The sequence below is a fragment of the Gossypium hirsutum genome, chromosome A03 (assembly GCF_007990345.1).
Source record: "Gossypium hirsutum isolate 1008001.06 chromosome A03, Gossypium_hirsutum_v2.1, whole genome shotgun sequence".
NCBI lineage: Eukaryota > Viridiplantae > Streptophyta > Magnoliopsida > Malvales > Malvaceae > Gossypium > Gossypium hirsutum.
Window position 1 is genome coordinate 67,936,875 of NC_053426.1, and position 25,349 is coordinate 67,962,223.

Genomic DNA, 25,349 nt, shown 5'->3' on the forward strand with positions numbered 1-25,349 from the left:
GAAATGGTGGTGCAAATATGCTTGTTTCTTTGCTTGTAGGATTGACCCAAATTGGGGTGGCAAATTGGCTAATCAAATGGCCTATTTTTGTCCACACGGGCAGAGACACTAGCGTATGTCTCAGCCGTGTGCGACACACGGTTATGTTGCACAGCTGTGTGTCCCTTGGAGTACCCTACAATTGTAAGTTAGGCCCGAACATGGCCAAAGCACATGGGCATGTGGCTAGCCATGTGGCTTAAGTCAGGCTCGACCACGGCTAAGGCACACGGGCGTGTCTTGTAGCCGTCTGAACAAGTCAATAGCTATGCCCTGTTTTTCGAAGGCTTAGACACACGGGTGTGTCTAAGGCTGTATGAGGCATACGGCTTGTTCACACGTGCGTGTGACCATTTAAAAATTGAAAAATTTTATAAGTTCTAAAACTTTTACATGTTATCAATTTGGTCACAAATGCATGTTTAAGTATCGTATACTCGATTTTATGTTCTTAATAAATGTGAATCAATGACTTTTACTATAATGAGATGATTTTTGATATTTGGTTGTTTTGATATAAATTACAAGTCGGGTAATGCTTCTTAACCTATTCCGGCGATGGATACGGGTTAGGGGTGTTATAGGTCGGGCCTTCTAAGCCTTCGAATATTTTAGCCCAATCCGTAATCTTATTTTTCCTCAGCAGAGCTTATCTTTTTGGAGTTAAATCCTTTAACTCAAATGTTAGTTTAGGTTTAAATGGCTCATTAATTCACAGACACATTTTTGGCTCCATTAGTCAAGGATTTCCAAAAGTTCTTCCTTTGAATTTATTTTAAAACCAAATAATCCGTAAGGAAAGATACACACTGAAATTTTCCAAAATTTTGTGAAATCTTCTCCCTGCATCTTTTTCAAACTGTTTTCGATGATAAACGAAGGCAAGGCTACTGTTCATTAATCGTTGCAGCCGTGCTACTTCCGTGCTCATCTTGTTGTTGTATCCTGGGAGACAGTCGACCAACATTTCTCCAACACCATAGGAGCGGCCAAATCTGTCATAAGGAAACTTTGAAAACATGCCTGAACTTCTAGTCCACTTTTCTTGCCTACCTATAAGTATAATATTTCAATCTAGTCTTTATTTATGTTCTTTTCTGATTATATAAATATATGTATACTTATATTGTTCTTGTTTGATCTTGTGATTTAAATTTATATTTTACATTGATGTTTATTTTACTAACGTGGATGCAACAATCTTAAGACAAAGCCCTTTAAATCTTTCTAATCCGAGACGAATAGGACTCCAACGAGAAATTGTATTCTGTTTCAAACAGAAATTCAATTGAACAATCCTGTTTCAGGATTTATTCTTGTTGTTTAATAGGATTTGTTTAATTTTTGTTTAATTTTTGTTTCAAACAAAAAATCAATTGAACAATTCTGTTTTAGGATTTTATTCCTGTCAATTTAACAGGATTTATTGGATTTTTGTTTTAAATAGAAAATCAATTGAACAAATTTGTTTCAGGATTTTATTCCTGTCATTTAACAGGATTTGTTCGATTTTTTGTTTCAAATAGAAATCAATTGAATAATTCTGTTTAAGAATTCTTTTTCTGCCGTTCAACAAAATTTATTTGATTTCTGTTGTTACCAAAAATTGGTTATTGATTTTGTTTCAGAATTTTAAATTTTCCCATTTAACAGAATCAAAGGTTAGTATAAACTTGAAATTTAAATTTCTGTTTACTAATTCTAGTTCCGTTTTTGAAATCTTAATAGAAAAAAATGGAAACTTTCACCAATTCACGCAATTCACAATCTAGAGCGTTGGTTCCAACTCAGGCTTCGAATGAGAACTCAATGTTGACGGTGGTTGTAAGCCACAACGAGAAGCCTGTGAAATTCTCCGGACAAAATTTCAAGACATGACAATAGAAGATGTTGTTCAATTTGACCATGTCGAACTTGGCCCAATTTTTGAAGGATGACCCTCCAACTATTAAAGAGGGTGAGGTAGATGATGTTATCGGCTTCACTACTGTTCAAGCTTGGGAGCATTTTGATTTCCTGTGTCGAAATTACATCTTGAATGGGTTGTCAGATGCATTATAAGAAGTATACAATGTCAAGAAGACAGCTAAGGAATTATGGACGTCATTGGACCATAAATACAAAACCGAAGATGCTGGAGTTAAAAAGTTTTTTGTTGCTAAATTCTTGAATTTTGTAATGGTTGATTCTAAACTAGTTGTGAATCAAGTGCAAGAAATTCAACTAATCATTAATGGAATTTGTAACACCCCTATACTTGATCTAACCATATATACCCGGTATAGGACTATCACATTTGGTGCCAAAGTGGTTTTGGTTATACACTATATAATTTAAACATTTACCCATCTTATTTTAACTTATTGAACCCAAAAACAATTAATATAAACATGTGGGGTCATTATTGGATGTTAAATTGTGTTTGGAAATGATTTTAACATTGTTTTTACTCAAAATAAGGGAAAAGTATCGATACCAAAATAAAAGGTATTGATACCTTTTAAAAAGTATCTATACCACAGCACAAAATCAAAACCAAAATAGTATTCTGGAACTCTGAAAATTCAAATTTTAATAAAGGTATCAATACCTTAGGCCTAGGCATCGATACCCAGCCTCTAATATCGATATCAATGAAAAAAAGATACCAAAATCACATTTTATTTTGGAAATTTTGTTCAAAGCCTATGTATCGATACCTATACCCTTGGTATCGATACCTTGGGTAAATTTTGGCAAAAATCAGTTTAAAAGTTCACTAAAACCCCTACAATATATTAGATTCTTCTCAACACTTAAGACCAATACAAAATGTATTAAAACTACTTAAAGCCACTCCAAATCAATCATAATCATCATATTAGCAAACCACATTTGCAATCATACTTATAATTTCAATAATTAATTTCATATAGAACCAAAATACTTCAAGTAAAACCAAAATAGATAGAGTTTCAAGAGTTTGCATTTTAGTCCCTAACACTTGGGAACACATTTGGTCTACCTATGTACATGCCTTTTTAACTCAAATCTTAAGGATGTGATGAGATGAGAGATCTCTTAGCCCGACTATATCTCTTTGAGTTTAACTGTACATACGCGTTAAAATAAACACGTTAAGCCGATGAAGGCTTAGTAAGCACAATAAGAATAAATAGGTAAATGAATCGTAACATATTGTTTTAAAATTATTCAATTAATACATGCTTACACACATACTAAATTCATACAACTATACCTTGTTTTAACAAAATTTAACTTACCCTTGAAAGTTATTAAACTTACCTCAACACTTTGATGATTCGCCTTTGTTTACATTTCATATCTTTAGCCCACAATAGACTTTTATAGAACATATCAGATATACAGAATAAATACAGGAGTGCATTATTAGGCACTAATGAACAGAGAGCACTAAGGTGCTATACAGAGAGCACAAATGTGCTAAATGGAAAGCACTAAGGTGCTAATATTCAGAGAGCGTGCTAATGCCCTTAAATGGCATGCCACTAATATCCTAGTAATTCTAAATTCCATCTACTTGGGAATTAAAGTTGAATTTCATACATTTGAATAATTTACATAAGTATTTCAAAAAAGTTTTCACATTTCTCTATTATCTACAATTTAGTCCCCATTTTACAAATCACAAATATCACACCTTTTTCACACATATACTTTTACCGCAACATCATTACTTAGTGCTCAAATATATATACCATTTCATATTCTCCACCTATAATTTTCTTCACAAATTTCATAATTTTATAATCTAATCCCTTTTTATTATCTATTTACAAATATAAATATATATTTTACTTTTCTATTCTAAGTAATTTCATATTACAATATAAGCATTTAAATAAAAATTATTTAAAAATCTTGTAGTACTTACAACAAAAAGGTTGAGAGGATGTATTTTCTTCTTCCTTTACTCCTTGGCCTTCTCCTTTCCTTTTTCTTTAATTTTATCCTCTCTCTTTTTTTTTTCTCTTCAATTTCATATAAACATATATAATTTATAAGTTAAAACTAAAATCATATAACTTTTCTGTAACACTCTTAACCCATATCTGTTGTTGGAATAGGGTTACAGAGCATTACCGTAAAAATAAAGCATTAAAACATTCATTTCATACATCATTGCAAACATAATCTAAATACGTTCAATTACATATATAACATCCCTCAATCGAGGCCTCGAGACCCTAGAAATACCTTAGAAACAATTCGAGACCAAACTGGAAACAGTCAAAAAGTATAAGTAAAAGTTAGAAAAATTGGATTGCAGTGTCACACAGCCGTGTGGCCAAGCCATGTGTCTCACACGGATGAGACACACGCCCGTGACTCAAGCCGTGTAACAATCGAAATAGGGACACAAGGCCGTGTCCCAACCCGTGCCCTCACCTGTGTAACTCTCTGAGTTGGGTTACACGGCCAAGCCACACGCCTGTGTGCCAGGCTATGTGCTAGGCTGTGTAACAGCCTGACTTGTATATATTAGAACCTACAGGGAACACATAGTCGTGTTGCCAGGCCATGTGGACATGAAGTTGGCCAAAATCAAGCCATTTCCAACACCAACTCATGCAACCACTTAAAAGCATTTTGTGCAAATAATCAAGGCATCAAAACATGATCAAAACCTACATGAAATGATCAATTCAACAGTCCAAAGTCATTCAACCAATATGCCATACAATGCACCTCAAATGCAAACATACAAACTTACCAAATCATGCATATGTTTGATCACATTTCTACTATCAAACATAACTCACTTTTACCAAGTCATACCTCAATTATGACCATTAACACTTCAACATCACTTACCATTTGAACCATACCATTCATGCATCATAAGCACCAAAATGACACTATTCAACCATTATCAAAATGCTACCAAAACAACCAACTTATACCTACCAAGTCAACATCTAAGCATTCAACTAAACATCATCATAAGTTCACCTATACATGCCATTATAACTTTGGCCAAAACATCAAAAACTGCTGAAATTTATGCTGGATAGTGTGATAGATCTCCGATGAGCTCCCAAAACGATCGAGCTTTCGATTATCTATAAACCATAGGAGAGAAAACTACGTAAACACATAATGCTTAGTAAGTTAGTAAAACATAAAACATAACTTACCATTTCATATAAATAACATAAGTGAGCAATCTTTAGAGAGAAGATTGTTATTTTATTTTAATTAGGTTACAGAATTTTATAGGTAGAACAAGTACAAATAAGGAATCAATCCCTAGAAATCAGTAATTTCCTAAGAATTAGAGATTAATATTAGATCCTACTATATAAGGTAATTCCTAGGACTAAGGCAAGTATTTTGTCCTTAATCTTAGGGATTCTAACAATAAGTATAAGCATAATGTAATCCAACCACAAGCTTGGCACAAGCCTAAGCACCATCACCAACAGAAGTTAGTGCATCCAAACATAATTCACTTGAATTAAATATAAGGTAAGCCATTTTTATATTAACATACTTCATTTGAATTCATCATTTCCTGTCCATGAATACATAACATAGTTCATTTGAACACTTACCATTCCTTTCCTTTTCATGCTCATTGAACCACTTAGAATATCATCAGATACTTGGGAAAGCTCACACGAAGTATGCTTAAATATATAACCATAACCTTTCCTTTCAATCATTGCTCACATGAGCTGTGAAATGGGCCTGCTTACACGAGCTATGGGTTAGAATACAAGCTACACGATGCTGCTCACACGAGTTGTGGAGTATCTATAACAAATGTAGGACCTCAACCATCGGTAGGACATTCAAGACCAGCACCCGAAACATGAAATCCCTAATGACATGTCATTTGTATCCTACGAATTCTTAAGGTTCAATCGGGACTCGATATTCGTCAAAGCATTTTTGGATATTTGTTATTCAATTACAGATCAATTAACATATCATTGAAAAATAGCATTAAAAATGATATTTATTCATAGAACTTACCTTGACGATTAAAGTGTATAAACAAAGTCGATTAATCTAAGGCTTCATATTTTCCCCAATTTAAGTCCGTACGTGGTCTATCTTGATCTAAATAGAAAAATTCAATCCATTTAATACTTCTATTGTTCAATTCAGTCCATATTTCATATTTTTAAGAAAATTACAATTTTACCCCTAATATTTTAACTTTTCACAATTTAGTCCTTCATCTTATAAATTGAAATTTAAACATTTTAATCCTTATCTCATGGTAGCTGAATTCTCTAGGGACCTATATCAATCCATTCAAACCATCATTTCATGAATTTAACTTTAACTTTTACTAATTTTACAAATAAGTCCTTAAATGCCAATTTCATCACAATCACTTTACAAAACTTGTTTATTTATCAATAAGGACTCATAATCTACCATTAAACATCAAGAATAATGCAAGAACATTCATGTCAAAACCTTAAAGCTTTAACAATTGTACAAATTGATACCCGGGCTAGATATATTAAGTTACAACGACCTCAAAAACATCGAAATCATTAAAAACGGGATCAAAATCACTTACATGCAAGCTATATAAGTGACCGAACTTCAAAACCTAGCTATGGCTTCTCCTTCATCAATTTTTGGTGGAAAATATCAATTAAGAAGATGATACATTTTCATTTTAACTTAAAAATCACTTAATTTGTGTCATTAAAAGTCCACTAACTATTTAAATGGTCTAACTACTATCTAAGTCATCTCAGTTTAAAGTTTCATAGCCAATTGACCCTTTTTACTAAAAGAACTCCCCTTTTACACCTTTTACGATTTAGTCCTTTTCACTTAATTAAGCATGCAAACGTCAAAATTTCTTAACGAAATTTTAATACGACCTTAATAACATCTCATAGACATTAAAATAATAAAATAATAATTTACTCATTGGATTTGTGGTCCCAAAACCACTATTCCTATTTCACTAAAAACTAGTTGTTACATTTTCTGTGCTAGTTAATGAAAATAAACATATATGGCATGACAATTTCATCATCTCTTATCTTATCTATTTGAAAACCCAAAACCCTAACTCATTCTTTTCTCTCTTTTAACCATGGAAGTTTTCTAATGAGATTAAGATGTTCACTAGCCTTCTCTTTAGTTTTTACTAAAGAAATTTCAAAGAAAAAGGAAGGTTTGAAGCTTGAATGGTTCAACAATGGAGGAAGGACATCAAGGGAAATAAAAGAAAAGTTGGATGGAACTTGGGGGAAGAAGTGACGGTTTGGCTTGGTGAAAAGATGATATCTTTTCATCTTTTCTCCTACTTTTTACACCATTCCACTAAAATATCTCACCTTTTTTTAATTAAAATGGTCAAATTGCTAATAAGTCCTTAAGCCATCCCTCTTTACACTTTTACTCATCATCATCACACTTAATAAATATCTACTTGACTAATTACCACTTTGTCCTTTCTCATATTTCATATTTCTTAGGATGACTCATACAACACTTTGGTTAAATTTCTTCTTGATCATTCCTTCCATTCTTCTGCTACTATGTATCTCCTAACTTATTATTTTTTCCTACTTTGGCCACAAAAAATTCTTTATTCTTTCAATTAAGTCAATGTATCTATTTGAAATTTTCCTACCTAAGGAGTATTTTCTAATTTCTTATTGGATCTAAAAACTTCCTAATTTAATACTCAAAATTCCTATTTATTGTATTTCAAAAATTTTGCACTAATTCTTGACCTGATGCATCACTATAACTAACCCCGAGTTAAAACATGAATGTTACAAAATTCTTGCTGAAGGGATGACCATAAGTGAATCCTTTCAGATGACAGACATTATTGAGAAGCTACCCATTGCTTTGAATGACTTCAAGAACTATCTAAAGTAAAAAAAGAGATTGTTAGACTTTGGATTGAAGAAGACAATAGAGGTGTTGGTAAGAACCTCAACAAAACAGCAAATACCAATGGTGCTAAGCCAAACGTGGTAAAAGTAAAAAAGGACTTCAAGAAGGAAAAACAACTTAAGAATAATTCTAAATTGGGACCAAAAGTTGGCGTTTCCAATAAGAAAACATTTCAAGGGAAATGCTTCAATTGCATCAAGATGGGGCACAAGTCATCTGACTGTAGGCTTTTAAAGAAAGTCAGAAATAATAAGGCTAATGTTGTGGAAGAAATTTCCAAGGAAGTGTCTGATATTGATTTATGTGCTGTGATTTCTAAAGTCAACATGGTTGACTCAAATCCAAGAGAATGGTGTCTTGATACTGGTGTCACACGTCATATCTGCTACGACAAAGACTCATTTTTTGAGTTAATGACCTGTGCAAAAAGGCAGAAGCTTTATATGAGCAATGTTGCGACTTCTAAGATCAAGAGGAAAGGTATTGTGGTTTTGAAGGTGACTTCTGAAAAAAAAACTCAAGCTTCAAAATGTGTTGTATGTGCCTGACATACGCAAGAACCTTGTTTCGAGGACACTCCTCCATGTACATGGCTTTAGAATGGTGTTTGAATCCCAAAAAGTAGTTTTGTCTAAGGGGGAATGTTTGTGGGAAGGGGATATATATTAAATTACATTTGGGAACTTAATGCAATCATGTAAAAGTAAAGACAATGAATAAGAATGTCACTTCTTCTTCTGTTTATATGCTTGAGTCATTTAATTTATGGCATGGTAGGCTTGGACATGTTAATTATGATACTTGTGTTGAGGAAAAATTAACAAGGTTTTCATTTCAAATTATGGAAAGAAATACAGAACCACTTGATCTTATACATAGTGATGTTTGTGACTTAAAGTTTGTTCAAACCAGTTGAGGGAATAAATATTTTATTACCATCATTGATGATAGCATAAAATATTATTATGTATATTTGCTTAAGAGCAAAAACGAAACTATAGAGAAATTTATTCTCTATAAACAAGAAGTTGAAACCCAACTTAATAAAAAGATTAAGATGGTGAGGAGTGATCGTGGTGGTGAATATGTTGAACTATTTGGTGAATAATGTGCACAATATGGTATTATTCATGAAGTAACACCATCATAATCTCCTCAATTAAATGGCGTAGTCGAGCGAAAAAATCAGACTCTAAAGGAAATGATAAACACATTGCTAGAAAGCTCTGGGTTATAATAGAACATATGGGGAAAGTTATTTTATCAACTAATTACCTTTTAAATGAGGTTCCTCACAAGAAAAAGGGACAAGACGCCATATGAGTTATGGAAAGGTAGAAAACCTTCCTACAACTACTTGAAGGTATGGGTGTCTTACAAAGGTAATGACTCCGTTACCAAAGTAAATGAAAATATGTCCTGAAACGGTGGATTGTATTTTCATTGGCTATGCAGATCATAGCAATACATATCGGTTTCTTGTGTATGAATCAAAGAATCCTGACATTCACAAGAATACTATATTGGAATTAAAAAATGTTTCATTCTTTGAAAATATGTTCTCTTGTAAAGCTAGGGAAGTTGATTAAAGTTCAACAAAATGAACTTCAGAGACTATAGGTGAAAATAGTCAAGACGTTCAACAAGATGTTGAAACTGAGATAGAGCCAATGAGTAAATAAACAAGCGTGAAAAAATCTTTTGGATTGGATAACCTTTATGCTAAAGGCTAAACCTCAAACTTATAATGATATTATATGGTCATTCAAAAGCACCTTATGGAAAGATGCTATTAAAAGTGAAATAGATTCCATCATGGAAAATCATATGTGGGAATTAGTGGATCTTCCTCCGGGAATTAAACCATTAAATTCTAAGTGGATTTTCAAACGGAAAATGAAAGCAGATGGAGCAATTGATAAGTAAATGGCTAGATTGGTTATAAAACGCTATAGACAAAAGTAAGGCCTTGACTACTTAGATACTTTTTCTCCAGTATCCATAATAACTTCTACAAGAATGATACTTGCAATTGTCGCCTTGCAGAATCTAGAAGTACATCAAATGGATGTTAAAACAGCTGTCCCAAATAGAGATCTTGATGAAGAGATTTACCTAGAACAACATGATGGTCATGTAGTTCCAAGACAAGAAAGGAAAGTTTGTAAATTGGTGAAGTCTTTGCATAGACTTAAGCAAGCACCAAAACAATGGCATGAAAAGTTTGACAATATCATGATGAAAAATGGTTTTAAGATTAATGAATGTGACAAATGTGTGTATGTCAAAACTACCGACATTAGATATATAATCCTATGCTTATATGTTGATGGCACACTCATTGTTGGAAGTAACAATGCCAAATACATGTTAAATTTAAAACATGAAAGATATTGGACTAGCTGATTTGATTTTCGGCATCCAAATCAAGAGGTCATCTGAACGTCTTATATTAACTTAGTCATAATATGTGGATAAGATTTTTGGAAAATTTAGCAAGAATGATTCTGGTATAGCCAGAACTCCAATAGATACGAGCCAAAATCTATCTAAAAACAAAAGTGAAAGTGCTGGCCAAGTGGAATATGAAAGGGTCATAGGCAGCCTTATGTGCCTTATAAGCTGTACTAGATTAAATATTATTTTCATTGTGAGCAATTTAAGCAGATTCATAAGCAATCAAAGGGAAAACCACTGGAAAGCAACTGTGAGGATATTGGGATATCTTATATATACTTGGGACTACAGACTACATTATTCCAAAGATCCTACTGTTTTAGAAGGATTCTCCAATGCCCGTTGAATATATGATATTCAAGATACCAAAGGCACAAGTCAATATGTTTTTGCATTGGGAGGAGGAGCTATGTCATGGAAAATTTCAAGACAAATGATTATAACCGGATTTACAATGGAATCTGAATTTGTAGCTCTAGACAAATCTAGAGAAGAGGCTGAATGGCTTCGAAACTTCTTTGAGGATATTCCTGACTGGCCAAAGCCCATGTCCACAATATGCATATATTGTGATAACCAAGAAACAATTGGTAGAGCACATAATGTAATGTATAATGGTAAGTCGAGACATATGCGTTTTTGATACAATATCGTTAGACAACTGATAAAAAATGGATTTATCTCTATTGATTTTGTAAAATCAAAAGATAACATTGTGATCCGCTAACTAAAGGCTTAAATTGAGATCAGGTTGATACAACATTGAAAGGAATGAGACTAAAGCCCATGAAAATTAAGGGCGCTATATGAAGGAAAACCCAACCTAGTTGACTGGAGATCCCAGGATCTGGGTTCAAAGGGACAACCTACTTGTGTAGGCCTTGTAAGGTCATTGTGGGGTTTTTTATCTGAATTTCGTTCCTATGATATAAAAGTGATTAAAAGTGGGATAGGTTAAGTAATGCTTTTAATGACTATTGTGTGTTTTGGTGAGTCTAGCAACATAGGTAACCTATGTAAAAGTGAACTGGGGTTGCTTCGAAGAGACTATTGGGGCATAGTTCTCTCAAAATCTTGCAGAAATAGGAGATGTTCACAGCCATATGAACATACCCATGAGAACTAAAACCTTCCTAGAGAGGTAGTTGTGTGAGGTATATCATCATTTACACAAATGGCAGAACAGTTCAAGGACATCGCGTCTACTGGTCGGCTAGTAAAGTAAATATATTTTCACAAGGGAAGGTTTAAGGGTTGATGCCTACCTATCCTATGTAAATATCGAACGTAGATTCTATCACAACATTGAGTCAATATTTTCATTAAAACTATCAATTTTCATTCATGTAGGGGATTGTTGGAAAAAATGGATTTTTTTAAGCTTTGAGGCATATTCTCGATTAGTAAAGGTGGAGATTTGAATCAAAAAGCTCTGATTTTATATTCTACTTCATGAGACCTTTACAATGGTATATCATATACTCAAAATGGTTGAGTGATGAATGAGAAATTTGAAGCTCAAAGTAAGCCACTTGTGAATTATTTTGAGGAAAATGGAAAGCTTAGTCCCATATTGGTTAGATATCAAGTGTGGAATATGTTTATATATGTGAACCAACTTGGTGGTTATTGAATGACTAAACTAATACCCTTCCTCGTGTGCATTGGGGGTGTAAATCAAAAATCGTCGGGGTTAGGAATGGGTCTGGGTTAAAAGCGCACCCACATGACGTAGGCGATGTAAAATGTCCGGACCGGTCGGGCCTTCTAGGCCTACGGATATTCATAATCTTATTTTTACTCAATAGAGCTTATCCTTTTGGAGTTAATTCCTTTAATTCAAATGTTAATTTAGGTTTAAATGGCTTTTTAATTCACGAACATGTTTTTGGCTCCATAAGTCAAAGATTTCCAAAATTTTTTCCTTTGAATTTATTGTAAAACCAAATAATTTGTAGGGAAAGATACACACTGAAATTTTCTAATATTTTGAGAAATTTTCTCCTTACATATTTTTCAAACTATTTTCAATGATAGACAAAGGCAAGGTTACTGTTTGTTGATTGCTGTAGTCGTGCTACTGTTGTGCTCATCTTGTTGTTGTATCATGGGAGACAATCGACCAACGTTTCTACAGCACCATAGGAGCGGCCGAATCTGTCTTAAGGAAACTGTGAAAACATGCCTCAACTTCCAGCCCACTTTTCTTGCTTACCTACGAGTATAATATTTCAATCTACTCTTTATTTTTGTTCTTTTCTGATTATATAAATATATGTATATTTATATTGTTCTTGTTTGATCTTGTGATTCAAAATTTTATTTTACATTAATGTTTATTTTACTAATGTGGATGCAACAAAATCTACTAACTTTCAAGTTTTGTTTGTTGTCAAAGAGTCCATATCATCTTGATGGCTTCTTTCCAAAAGTTAGAATTAGGAGAAGATAAAGCCTCATCTAAAGTGATAGAATCTTTTTTAACATTATACACATGATAATCTAAGCCAAAGTCTTTTGGTATTCTTCTTCTTTTACTTCTTCTAGGTTTACTCACAGATTCATTTCTTTTTTTTAGGTTGAGAAGTAAATTGTTCAAGAGCTTGTTGATCATCCCTAGGTTCAGTGATAATTGATGGTCTAAATTCAACTTCCCTATTATTTCTAATTTTAAAATGAAATGTATTTTCGTGAAATATAGCATCTGGATTCAATTATAATATAGTTATTAAGGTCAAAAAGCCTATATGCCTTACTTATCAAAGCATAACCCATAAATTTACATTTAGATGCTTTTACCTCTAGTTTTGGTCTTTTAGGATCTAGAAGACTAACAAAGCCAAGACAACCCCACACTCTAAAATAACTCACATTTGGCTTATAACTTTTCCAAAGTTCATAAGGTGTTTTTAAATAATGTTTTTGTAGTACCATATTAAGGACATAATTAGCAGTAGAACTACTTCTCCCCATAAATTTTTAGAAGCACCAGGGCTCACTAACATAAAATTAAGTTAAATCTATTGGAGTTCTATTTTTGTGTTCTGCCACTCCATTTAATGTAAGAGCATACGGAAGAGTAGTTTCATGAATAATACTCGGAGGTTGAGTAAAAGCATTTAGTCCAAGACAATCATACTCAGTTCTTCTGTCATTTTTGGATCTTTTGATTTTTCTCCCAAAAGGATTTTCTATCTCTTTTTATAAAAGTGGAAAACATCTCGAAAGCTTCACTTTTATTTTTCAATAGATCGCATATGTATATATATTGAAAAATCATCAGCAAAAGTTTAAAAAAAAATACCTTTTTTCCACCTCATGTTAGAATCCCTTCAAATAAAAAATGTCAATGTGTATTAATTCTACTAATTTTGAATTTCTTTCCACACTTTTGAAAGATTTTCTTATGATTTTGGTCATGCTAAATGATTCACATTTTTTCAAATTCATGTACTAGTTTAGGAATTAAACCAAAACTACTCATGTTTTTCACATATCTACCATTGTCATGACACATTCTAGCATGCCACACATTCAGACAAGAACAACTCAAGTAGAAAAAACTAAAATTTCATTCATTTTAATAGGGAGTTTAAACATACGTTCACAAGAATAACATTTCCCAACAAATATGCCTTTTCAAAAGAATAAATTGATTTGATTCAAAATTTGTTTGACGCCAGCGTTGTTTAAGAGAAAATCAGTGACTTGCCACTAATTGTAGTGGCAATTTAAGCACTTTTCGACACTTAAAGAGCTTGTTTTCTAAGAATTTTAACATATTTTATTGTATTTTCGTATTTCTTAGCTTAGATTCATTTTATCACAAAATAAGCGTTTTTACGTAGTTTTTAGTATTTTGACGACTCGTTAGGCCAACTCAGGCCTTAGGAACAACTAATGGGTTATTTGAGTGTGTAGGATACCAATTTAGGCTAAAGAATGCAAATAACAACGGTTGTGTTGCGACATAGGGAGGTTCGTGTCGCAACACAGAACTTCGAAACGTGTAGGGCTGAAATAGGGCCAAAGTCGAGACAAGGAGGAACCCACGTCGCGATGACGTGACATCATGCTGACGAAGTGCTAACATTAGCAAAAATGTGAACAAATTTTGAAGATAAATTTTTATTTATTACGACTTTATTAGTATAAGGGGTATTTTAGGAATATTTTACCCTAATGGTTTCCCTAATGTTTGCCTATATAAACACTACTATAATCCCATTATGAGGGTAGACGAGGTTAGACCTAGTTAGATAGATAATTTTATTTTACTTTAGTTTTATTTTTATGTTCGCTTAGTGGGAATTTTTCTATTCTGATGTGAAGACGTTTGCAAGCGGAGACTATTTTGGAGCCACGCTTCAATGATTTATCAATGATCAATTTCATTATCTCTTTCTTTTATTCCATTGTTTATATTTCATTAACTTGATCAACTAATGTTTGTATGAATATTGGGATAAAATTATGTGCATATTTTATATCTTTCATGTTTCAGTTATGGATCTAATCTATTAATTAAGTAATTATTTACTTAGAATTTGGATGTTTATTCAAGAGTGCTTAGTATATTAGGGAGTGACGCCCCTGTAGAATATTGAGACAGGTGAAACCGAGAGGATATCCTGTCGAACGTAACTTGTGCCAAGCGATGAGACAGAGAGGGTATCTGTATGCCTAGGAAGAGACCGAAATGGTGGCTTAGGTGGTATTTTTTAGTGAAGATGAGACCGAGAGGGTATCCTGTCGAACACAACTTATGCCAAGCGATGAGACAAAAAGGGTATTCATATGCCTAAGAAGAGACCGAGAGGGTGGCTTACTTGGTAATCCTTAGTGAATATGAGACCAAGATGGTATTCTTAGCTAAGGGTGGTAAACAAATCAGTTAAGGGTAATTAATAAATTAATTAACAATAAGGGGTTTAATCGATCAGAGGCTAAGATCTTGCATCGTTGACACTAGGAATAGAAAATTCCATAATTTAGGGTAATTAATTTCATTATTTTAATTAATAATTGAATTTGGATTCACACTACTAACTTGTAACTCGATTATATTAGTAATTATTTTCAATAATTAATTTAATAATAGATTTCTTCAATCTGTGATCCCTTAGGTACGATCCTCGAAATACTTACTGGTGTTCTATTGCAATACTTCTATATTACAATTTGACATGTTTGCTTGCAAATACCGTACTGACTTTATATATTTTTATTTGCACGATTTATACTCTAAACGTTAGCACGTTTGGAGGCAGTCAAGTTGTTGGCACTGTTACCAGGGATTACGACGGTGAAAATTGTTATTAATTTAATTGCTTTGTAAAATAATAGTAGCTGGAAGATAAATGAGTTAAATAGTGTGTTAATATTTTTTATTTTTATTTAAATATTTTTTTGATACCTTGTCAACTATTTAATTTAATCATGGGTGAATTTGATGATGATTATAGTTGTTACAAGACATGGTACATTAACGAAGCACCAAGTTGGACGAACGAAGTTTCGATAAACCAATGGAGTGATAACGGAGAATATGGTATGCTTAGATATTCAACCCAACAAGAATTAGAGTTAGTAATGGATGATAATGTATACCGGTATTTGTATGAGCAACATAGGAACAATCAAAGATCATGTCCGACAAATGGAGTCTTAATGAACCAGCGGAATTATGATTGAAGGTTTGGAGACTACGAATATTCATCCACATTTCCTCTTAAGTGTAATGAATTCCAAACTAACCTAGAAAGAATTCAAAAACAGGTGGACTAGTTAGAGGAATTACTATAAAAGCAAGCAAAAGTAAAGATTCCAATGGAAAAGGTTGTGCATGATGTTCCTAACTCAGATCCTAAGAACCACTGTATCACCATCGACCATCTGAAACTAGATTAGGGAAGTCAATAAAAGTTTGGAATCGAAGACGAGGAAGACTTGAACATGAATAAAGAAGTCTCTAATCCAAGTGACTTAGATGGAGATGTAGCAGCAGATGGAGAATTAGACGTAACAATAGATGTGGAAGTAGAACTAGCCATTGACATTGAGCTTAAATCGAGTATAAATGAAAGTGTTGATGAGCCAATACACTTTGTGGCCAAAACTGAGGAGGTACCAACCGCAGAAATCAACGAGTTCATCTTGTTCTCATTTGATGATGAAGATAAAGCTAGGGTTAAGAGAATGTCACGCGACATGGAGGTGAAGTGGCTCGAGGTAATAATGGCCCGAAAAATATTTTTGGGTTGGCTTGGATTCGACACCAAATGGCTTGTGATGTAGATGTCATGCCAGTCAAAGATAAGGCAACATTAATGGTATCGGTCGATGGCATTGGTTTACATATCTTAATGGAGGAATAAAAGACAGATCAAAGTCTCGAGGACCAGCTAGAAGTTCTTTTACGGGGGTGATATGGATAGTCCCAATCCTGAAAAAGGACTTTTTGTTTAAGTTTATTTTAATTTTAAATTCCTAACATTCATTTAAGTATTTTTAATTATTGGGTTTAATTTTTTAATTAGGGTATTTTATGTGTTTTACTAATTGTTGTTGAGCTCAGAACAAAGGAAAGCATACGAATCGAGGATTCAAAATTTTACGTAAAAGGAAGGCCAAAACAGCCATGACGTCATGACGAACACCAATGAGGCATCATGATGAGCCACCCTCATCTCAACGAGCCTACTACACGTCTCAACATAGCCCAGCAATGTCACGACGAGCCAACCCAACGAGCAAACAAGCAATCCCACGTTGCGAATGAGTTGTGACGTAACTACATTAGAACTCATAACATTTCACGATGTCGTGATGAGGGGGATTTGATGTTGAAACAATTATAAAATGCCCTCGTCAGGATGAGCCCTAGCAGAGCTGACCCGAAAAATTTCCTCCATTCTTCTTTATCATTTTCTTCTCTTCCAACGACTCAAACAACCATAGTTTGTTTACATTTTGTGTTCTAAAAAATTAATCGTTCCATATTCTTTATTTTCTCTCTCAAAATCTTCCACCTAATAGAGGTAAAATATTCTCTCGCGAAGATCCATGGTGGCAGGAAGTGAAGCATGATGAATCTGACGATTCGACAGCTATGAAATAATTCGATGATATCTCTCTAAACTTTAGAATAATTGCACTATATCTTGAAAACTAAAGTAGAGAACTCAGAATTTTTTTATTAGTACGTATTGTGAAATTGATAATGGTTGTGCATAAACGACTACCATCTCGACAAATATAGGAACGTGATGTTCTAGATGAATTGAGGAGATGATTTGTCTCCACTAATGTTGCTGCCTGAATCAGCAATTTTGATAAACCAATGATTCCAGAACGTGGCTTCAATTTTGCCACGAAATTATTCCACGACGCTATAATTACGAGGGTCGACTGGTTACGGTGGAATAAATTTTGCTGACAACCACTCAAACCGGCTGTAATCTCGACCATTTAGAAATTTTATGTGAACTTTCCTGAAGCCCAAGATAATACGGTCTTTTCAAAAGGCGTGTACATAGATGCCTCTCTATTTGTTATCAAGGCCATCCATAAGACACTTCACTATGCCCCCGATTCTTATGAAAATTTAAATGAAGTCGAGGTGGATTATAATGAGATCATTAATGTCTTAATTGAGGGTTAAGGCACCTAGACTCAAAATTCGATAACCCGTAAGCCATTTTAATTTCAGTAATCAATTATGACCTTAGAAGCCAAGATGTAGATGTATTTTATTTGTGTAAATATTTTTTGGCTCAACACGTCACAAAAGTTACCCTTGATCATGCTATTTTCTTATACACTATCTTGCATGGTTAACAAATTAACATGAGAGATCAGATCCTCGCAAACATGCGGCAATGTGCTGAGGGCACATACGAAGACTTCCATACCCACACCTAATCACAGACATATGTAGAGGGATGGCACGACAATTTATCTCGAAGAACTGACTTTTCCACTAAAATGTGTGCTTAACAATATTATATACGAGTGGTTCTGTAGCCTCCAAGCCAATCATGTAGAGAGAAAAAATGAACAAATGGCCACATATAGGGAGTACTTCAGAGACCACGGGCTCCTAGAATCAATAGAAGTGCCCCAACCAGTGGCCACACTACAATTAGAGCTAAACTAGCACGATGAGGACTGTAACATCCCGAAATAGGGCCTAGTCGGAATAGTGGTTTTGGGACCACAAATTTGACATCAAAATATTTATTTTATGGTTATTATGAGGCCTAGAATATGAGTATATGCATTTGTTAAAGTTTCATGAATAAGTTCTAAGTATAAGATGTCTAATTGGAAATTAGGGACTAAATTGAATAAATTACAAAACTTGGTTTCTAGAAGCAATTTGTATGAAATTGTTTTAGATTATGAATTAAAAGGCCTTTGAGAGCAATTTGCCCAAATTCTAAAGTTTTGGACAAAAATGGGCTTGCGTGGATGAAATTTTAAAGAAAGGGCATAAGGGCATTTTGGTCATTAAGCATTTTAATGAAATAAAAAGAGAAAAATAGAGAAAAAATATGCTCATCTTCTTCCCATAGCTGCCGAAATTTGGAGGACACCATACCTAGGGTTTCTTCAAATTTCAAGCTCAATAGTAAGTGCTCCCGAGCCCCGTTTTTCATGTTCTTTGTATTTTTGAAATCCCGGTAGCTTGATCTCTCTATTTCTACCCATATTTCATGCTAGGGTTCGTGTTTAAAAATTTACCCATGCATGAGTTGATTGTGTTTTGATGGACTATGCAGGAATATGAAAGATTAATGTGTGTTGAACATCTTTTTCTAGTTGATTTTCATGAGAAACCCTTATAAGGACCATTTTACAAAAGATGTAAATGTGTGGTAGAAATGAGAAAATAATGGATAAGAAGGAAATTGTTCGGCTAAGCTTGGGTAAGATAGAAAGTGCATGTGTTTCATTATCCGAGCCTAGGGACTCAATCGTAAAAATGTGAAAGTTTAGGGGCAAAACGGTCATTTGGACCAGGGGTAGATATTAAACTTGAAATGCTTAATGTATTGTATTAATGAGTTAATTTTGCTATTATAGACCCCGAGGAACAAATTCTGGAGGTCAATCGTGGTAAACGCAAGGTTTCAGAATAACCGAAACACAATCCCGAAAAGAATACTAGGTAAGTTCAGATAACTTAAAGTAAACCCCTAATATACATAATTGTATGATTTATGAATGCATGATATTTTCATTTATTGATGGTATGAAAATGCATGAAATGCATCTTTGGTAATGACTTGATTTTGGAAAATGGTGAAATGAGTCCATGTATGAAACGTTTATTTTAGGAAGTTTATGTGATATGTATATAAGGTTGAATTGTATATGTGTGTGTTTAATTGTAGTATGCTTGTGTTTGAACGAAGAGAGTGGTTGATTTTGGATGCTTATGATGATGTTTGAAGTATGTTTGTTGGCACTGTGGTATGTTATATTTGAAACTCTCTAATAGTTAGTTTGAAGGTGAAAAAGGGTTAGATTATTTTGATAGGAATGATGTAGATTTGTACCAATTTAATTTAACGGCTTGTGATGCTTATAACCTTGTTGTGAAATGGTGCCAATGAGGCATATTGGTTAGGTGATTAGTGTGACGCCCCAAACCCGTTTAGAACAATAGACTCAAATTTCGAACATCACATTAGTCACTTAAAATGACTCTCTATTTAAAACTTTACGAACCACACCAATCAATTGTATACACCACGCATTTGCAGAATATTTCATACAGGAAATTAGATGTAAATGCATGCTTTTCTAAATTAATCATTTATTTCATAGAATCAAAAGGTATAGGGTTTACCTTAATACTTGGTGGTCTCTTTAGCTATAAAAACTTGATAGTTCATTCAATTATCATCACATTAAACATGTAATTAAATTAGCAATCAAGCAAGCAATTATAAAGTTCAAAAATCCCAAAATTAAATAGTCCGTAATGTCCGTTTACAAACTGTCAAAAATTTTATTTAAAATGTTTAAGTCTAATTCTAGTACTAAACCCTTGGAACGACCCACATTAGCTTCACTTTAGATTTTAAAAGCTCAACATACTCTAAAAAAATGCCTTGTGATGGATCACCAATTTGCCACCCTCCTCACTAACCCGCGAACCATTTAGTTGCAAGGTAAAGTAAGGAGTGTGAGCTTTGAGAAGCTCGGTGAGTGCACATGTATACAACACAAATTTACACACCAGACATGTTAGGATTTACACATACTTTAAAAATTCACATATAAAACAAATTACACACTCAACACGGTGATATATTAGCAATTTGTGAATATGAAACATAGCCAAATTATATACTCATTGGATAAATGGATTGTAACACCCCAAACCAGGCCTGGACGTTATGGCCGAATTTGGCAATATCACATAAGAGTGTGTTTTTTGTTTTAAAACGCATTGACCTTAACACTATTCCAGTTATTATCTATTACTTAGTTCGGGAAAACATGGACTAATTGATTTGCTTTAAAACATTTCTTTTAAGTGGAAGCTTTTGAAACCCAATAATTTCAGAAACCCTTATTATTTACGAAAAATCTTTGTTTATTTTAGGAAAATGGTACTTTGTTGCGTTGCGGTTTATAAATCCATAATCAACAGTTCAAAATCCCAAATTAAAAACCAAACAGTCCCAAAGTCCATACAAAAAATACTAACAAAACATGAACGATGTAGCCGTAAAAACCGTAAATAAGAAGTTCAGTAGTGGTGGTCACCGCTGAGCCCTCCGCTTCACCAATCTGCCTAGTCTGGGGATTACCTACATAGATTAAACAGAAAAGGTTGAGTTTTCGTAAAATCAGTGTGTAATCCCCATAAAAATCACAAATACAGAATACACATCAAGTGGCATAAATAAACAGTCAGGAGTTGGAGCCATTAATAGAATCGGTTAGGGCCTTTGCCTATCAGATGCAGAATCAGATACAACTTAGGGCCTTAGCCCATGTCAAAGTCGTAACCTTACTATTTTAGAGATGTAGAGTTTAGCCAACTTTTACAGAGAAAAGTTTGTCCTGACCAGAATGAAGTGAGCAGATTTGGTCAATCGATCCACGATGACTCAGATAGAATCCTTCTTAGTAGGTGTTAGAGGCAACTCACTAACGAAGTCCATCGTTACTCGCTCCCATTTCCATAACGGTATCTTTACCGGCTGCAGCAAACCCAAAGGTAACTGAAGCTCAGCTTTAACCTACTAACAAGTCAAACAGCGAGCAAAAAAGTCAGTAATTTCACGCTTCAACCTTGGCCACCAGTACAACTCTCATAGATCTCAATACATTTTATCCCCGCCGGGATGCATAGCATAAAGGCTACTATGCACCTTCCTCAAAATCGACAGTTTTAAATCCTCATCATTCGGTACACAAATTCGACCGCAGAAATAGAATACCCTATCCTTATTAATCCCAAAATACGTAGTTACACCACTTTGAACCTAATGGAAATGCAACACAAGAGACTTATCCCCAATTTATTTATCTTTGATCTGATCAATTCATGTGGGTTTCACTTGAAGTTCTACCAACTGACCTCATTGTCAAATAAACTAAGTCGAGCGAACATCGCTCTCAAATCGGTCATAGCCCTACGGCTTAACGTATTGACCACCTTATTGGCCTTTCTAGGATGATACTCGATGGTGCAGTTATAATCCTTAAGCAATTCAACCTATCTATGCTGTCTAAGGTTTAACTCCTTCTGAGTGAGGAGATATTTGAGGCTTTTGTGATCAGTGTAGATAGTATACTTCTCACCGTATAGATAGTGCCTCTAGATTTTCAGAGCGAAGACTACCACTGCCAACTCCAAATCGTGCATCAGATAATTAGCCTCATGATTCTTGAGCTGATGAGATGCATAAGTAACCACCTTTTCGTCTTGCATCAGTAAACAACCCAAACCCACATGTGACACATCACTGTATACCACGATGTCTTTACCGGCTCAAGCTGTATCAAAATAAAAGCCTGAGTTAAAACGGTCTTGAGCTTATCAAAGCTCTCTTACTGTGCATCAGCCCAAGTGAAAGGAACTCCCTTACGTAGAAGCTTAGGCAACAGAGCTTGATCAATGAGAACCCTTCTACGAAACGTTGATAATACCCTGCCAGCCCCAGAAGCTACGGATCTCAAATACATTCTTCGGGTGTTTCCAATCCAACACTCCCTCAATCTTATGAGGATCGACTTGTATCCCCTCAACAAAAACTACATGTCCTAGAAATGTTACTTCCCGAAGCCAGAACTCACACTTGCTAAGCTTTGAATACAACTATTTCTCACGAAGAAGCTGTAGAACCACTCTAAGATACTTATCGTGCTCATCCTCTATCTTAGAATATAGCAAGATGTTGTCGATGAACACAACTACAAACTGATCCAGGTAGGGTTGAAATACTCGGTTCATTAAATCCATAAATACCACTAGTGCATTAGTTAAACCAAAGCACATAACTAGGAACTCGTAATGTCCATATTGAGTCTTAAATGTCATCTTATGCACATCGGCCTCCTTAACTCTCAAATGATGATAGCCCGAACGTAGATCGATCTTAGAAAACACATAGGCACTTTTGAACTAGTTGAATAAGTCATCTATCCTCGGAAGTGGGTACTTATTCTTAATCGTTAACTTGTTCAACTGACGGTATTCGATACACATCTTCATTGTCCCATCTTTCTTTTTCACGAATAGAATAGGTGCTCCCCATGGAGACACACTGGGATGAATAAACCTGTGATCTAACAGCTCCTGAATCTGAGCCTTAAGTTCCGTCAGCTCTTTTGGTGCCACTTGGTAGGGCACGATAGACACCGGAGCTGCACCAAGGATCAACTCAATCCCAAATTCCACATTTCGGCTCGAAGGCAAACTCAGTAGTTCCCCATAAAACACATCTGGAAAGTCCCTCACGATTCTGGTATCTTTAACTGAAGAGTCTCTAGAATCAGAAACACTGATGTAGGCCAAGAATGCCTCACATCCTTTTCTCACTAACTTTTCTTCCATCAGCGCAGAAATCACATTGGTCAAATAATCTCATCGTTCCCCAATCACCACTACCTCGTTGTCATCCTTGGTCCTCAAGACAACCCTTTTCGTCGCACAATCTACACTCACCCGGTGTTTAACTAGCTAGTCCATCCCCATAATCAGAAATACTGTCCCTTGGACCTCTAGCGGAACATCTTTATACAATCTACTAACCCAGATTGATTGACCCAAAGGACTTAACACTGTTACCTCACTACCAGTACTCTTGACTAGAATCCCCAAAGTACTAGCTACATATGAGTGGGCAAAGCCGATGTCTTTTAATGCCAGATAAAGTACATCAAATATTAAAAATGTACCCGTAATGACGTCCGAAGCATCTTTGTCCTCACGATGATGAGTAACATAGACCAAAGCAGGTTGCCTCGCCTTAGTCGGTCTCACACCTTTTCTCGGTGCTCTCGATCCTCGGCCTATACCGTTACAACCCCTGGCCTGACCCCGGCCCCTAGGAGGCTACTGAACTACCCTCAACGGCTGTGCAGTCCTAGTAACCGGAGCTTGCATCTGATAAGTTCTCAATAGGAAATCTCTAACACGATTCTCAGTGGACCCACATCTCAGACATGCCCCAATAGTCCTCCAACACTCGCCCGGATGGCGTTTACCACAATGTCCACAATGCGCCACCCCAGTAGGTGCCACAGGAGGCCCAACTCTCACTGGCCCATCAGATCTGGCCTTTTTCTTAGGCCTCATCCCAAAATTAGAGGGCTCTGAATCCCTCTTAATCTTTCCTCTGTCTCGATTTTTGCGCTCAGTGCGCTTTACTTCTTCGGCGATTTTCGCCTTCTCAACAAGAGTAGAAAAATCACTCTCTCTCTGCGGAGCTATCAGAACTCGAAAACTGTCCCTGAGACCATCCTAAAACCAGACACAACGGTTATACTCGTTCATCACCATGCCTCGCACATAACAGCTCAACCTCAGGAACTCGGCCTCATACTCGGACACTGATCGATCTCACTGAGTGAGATTAAGGAACTCACATCTCCTAGAATCAATGTAGCTAGCTTCTATGTACTCTGGAACGCAGTATTAAAATAGTCCCAATCAAATGGTCAGGCTCAGTGCCCTCCTTAACCGTTAGCCACCACTGATATTCTTCGTCGCAAAGTAGAGAAACAGCCCTTTTCAGTTTCTGCTCATGGGTAAAGTCCAGATTGTCAATTATTCTGTTCGTGGCCTCCATCCAGTATTCAGCCACGCTAGGGTCGACTCCAATGACACCCTTGAAAAGCTCGGCCCTGTTAGACCGGAGTTGTTCCGTAACTGACCCTCGGCCCCCATATCCCGCATTGGGCCCAGCGACCCTCTCCAAAGTTCTAAGCATAGCTCGGGACAATGCATCGTCCCCAGCCATACAATCACGAGACCCAGTCTCAGTAGTAGGCGACTTTGGCATCTCACTCGAGTCCAAATTCAGTATATTATCCATGGAGGAGGACTCAGCTCAAGCCCCTCTATGGCCTCTACCTTGGCCTCTAGTGCCACGTCCGCGGATACCTCGTGTGCTCATTGTCTAATCGAATTTATCTGTATTACAAATTTAAAACCCAAGTTTAAAACCCAATACACAGCCAAGTTTTGTAGCCTGGCTCTTATACCACTAAATGTAACACCCTAAACCTGGCCTGGACGTTATGGCCGAATTTGGCGATATCACATGAGAGTGTGTATTTTTTTTTTGAAACATATTGACCTTAACACCATTCCAGTTATTATCGATTACTTAGTTCAGGAAAACATGGACTAATTGATTTGCTTTAAAACATTTCTTTTAAGCAGAAGCTTTTGAAACCCAATAATTTCAGAAACCCTT

The 25,349-nt window shown here is 35.2% G+C and overlaps 1 protein-coding gene across 1 annotated transcript; it reads right to left on the reverse strand.

Moving 5' to 3' along the window:
* Positions 1-23,983: 23,983 nt before the first annotated feature.
* On the reverse strand, positions 23,984-24,965 carry LOC107889795 (uncharacterized). The gene is made up of 2 exons (XM_016814358.1): positions 24,552-24,965; positions 23,984-24,391 (listed from the first exon to the last, which is right to left on the reverse strand). The coding sequence occupies exons 1-2, from the start codon at positions 24,963-24,965 to the stop codon at positions 23,984-23,986; spliced, it is 822 nt and encodes a 273-aa protein (XP_016669847.1).
* Positions 24,966-25,349: the final 384 nt, after the last annotated feature.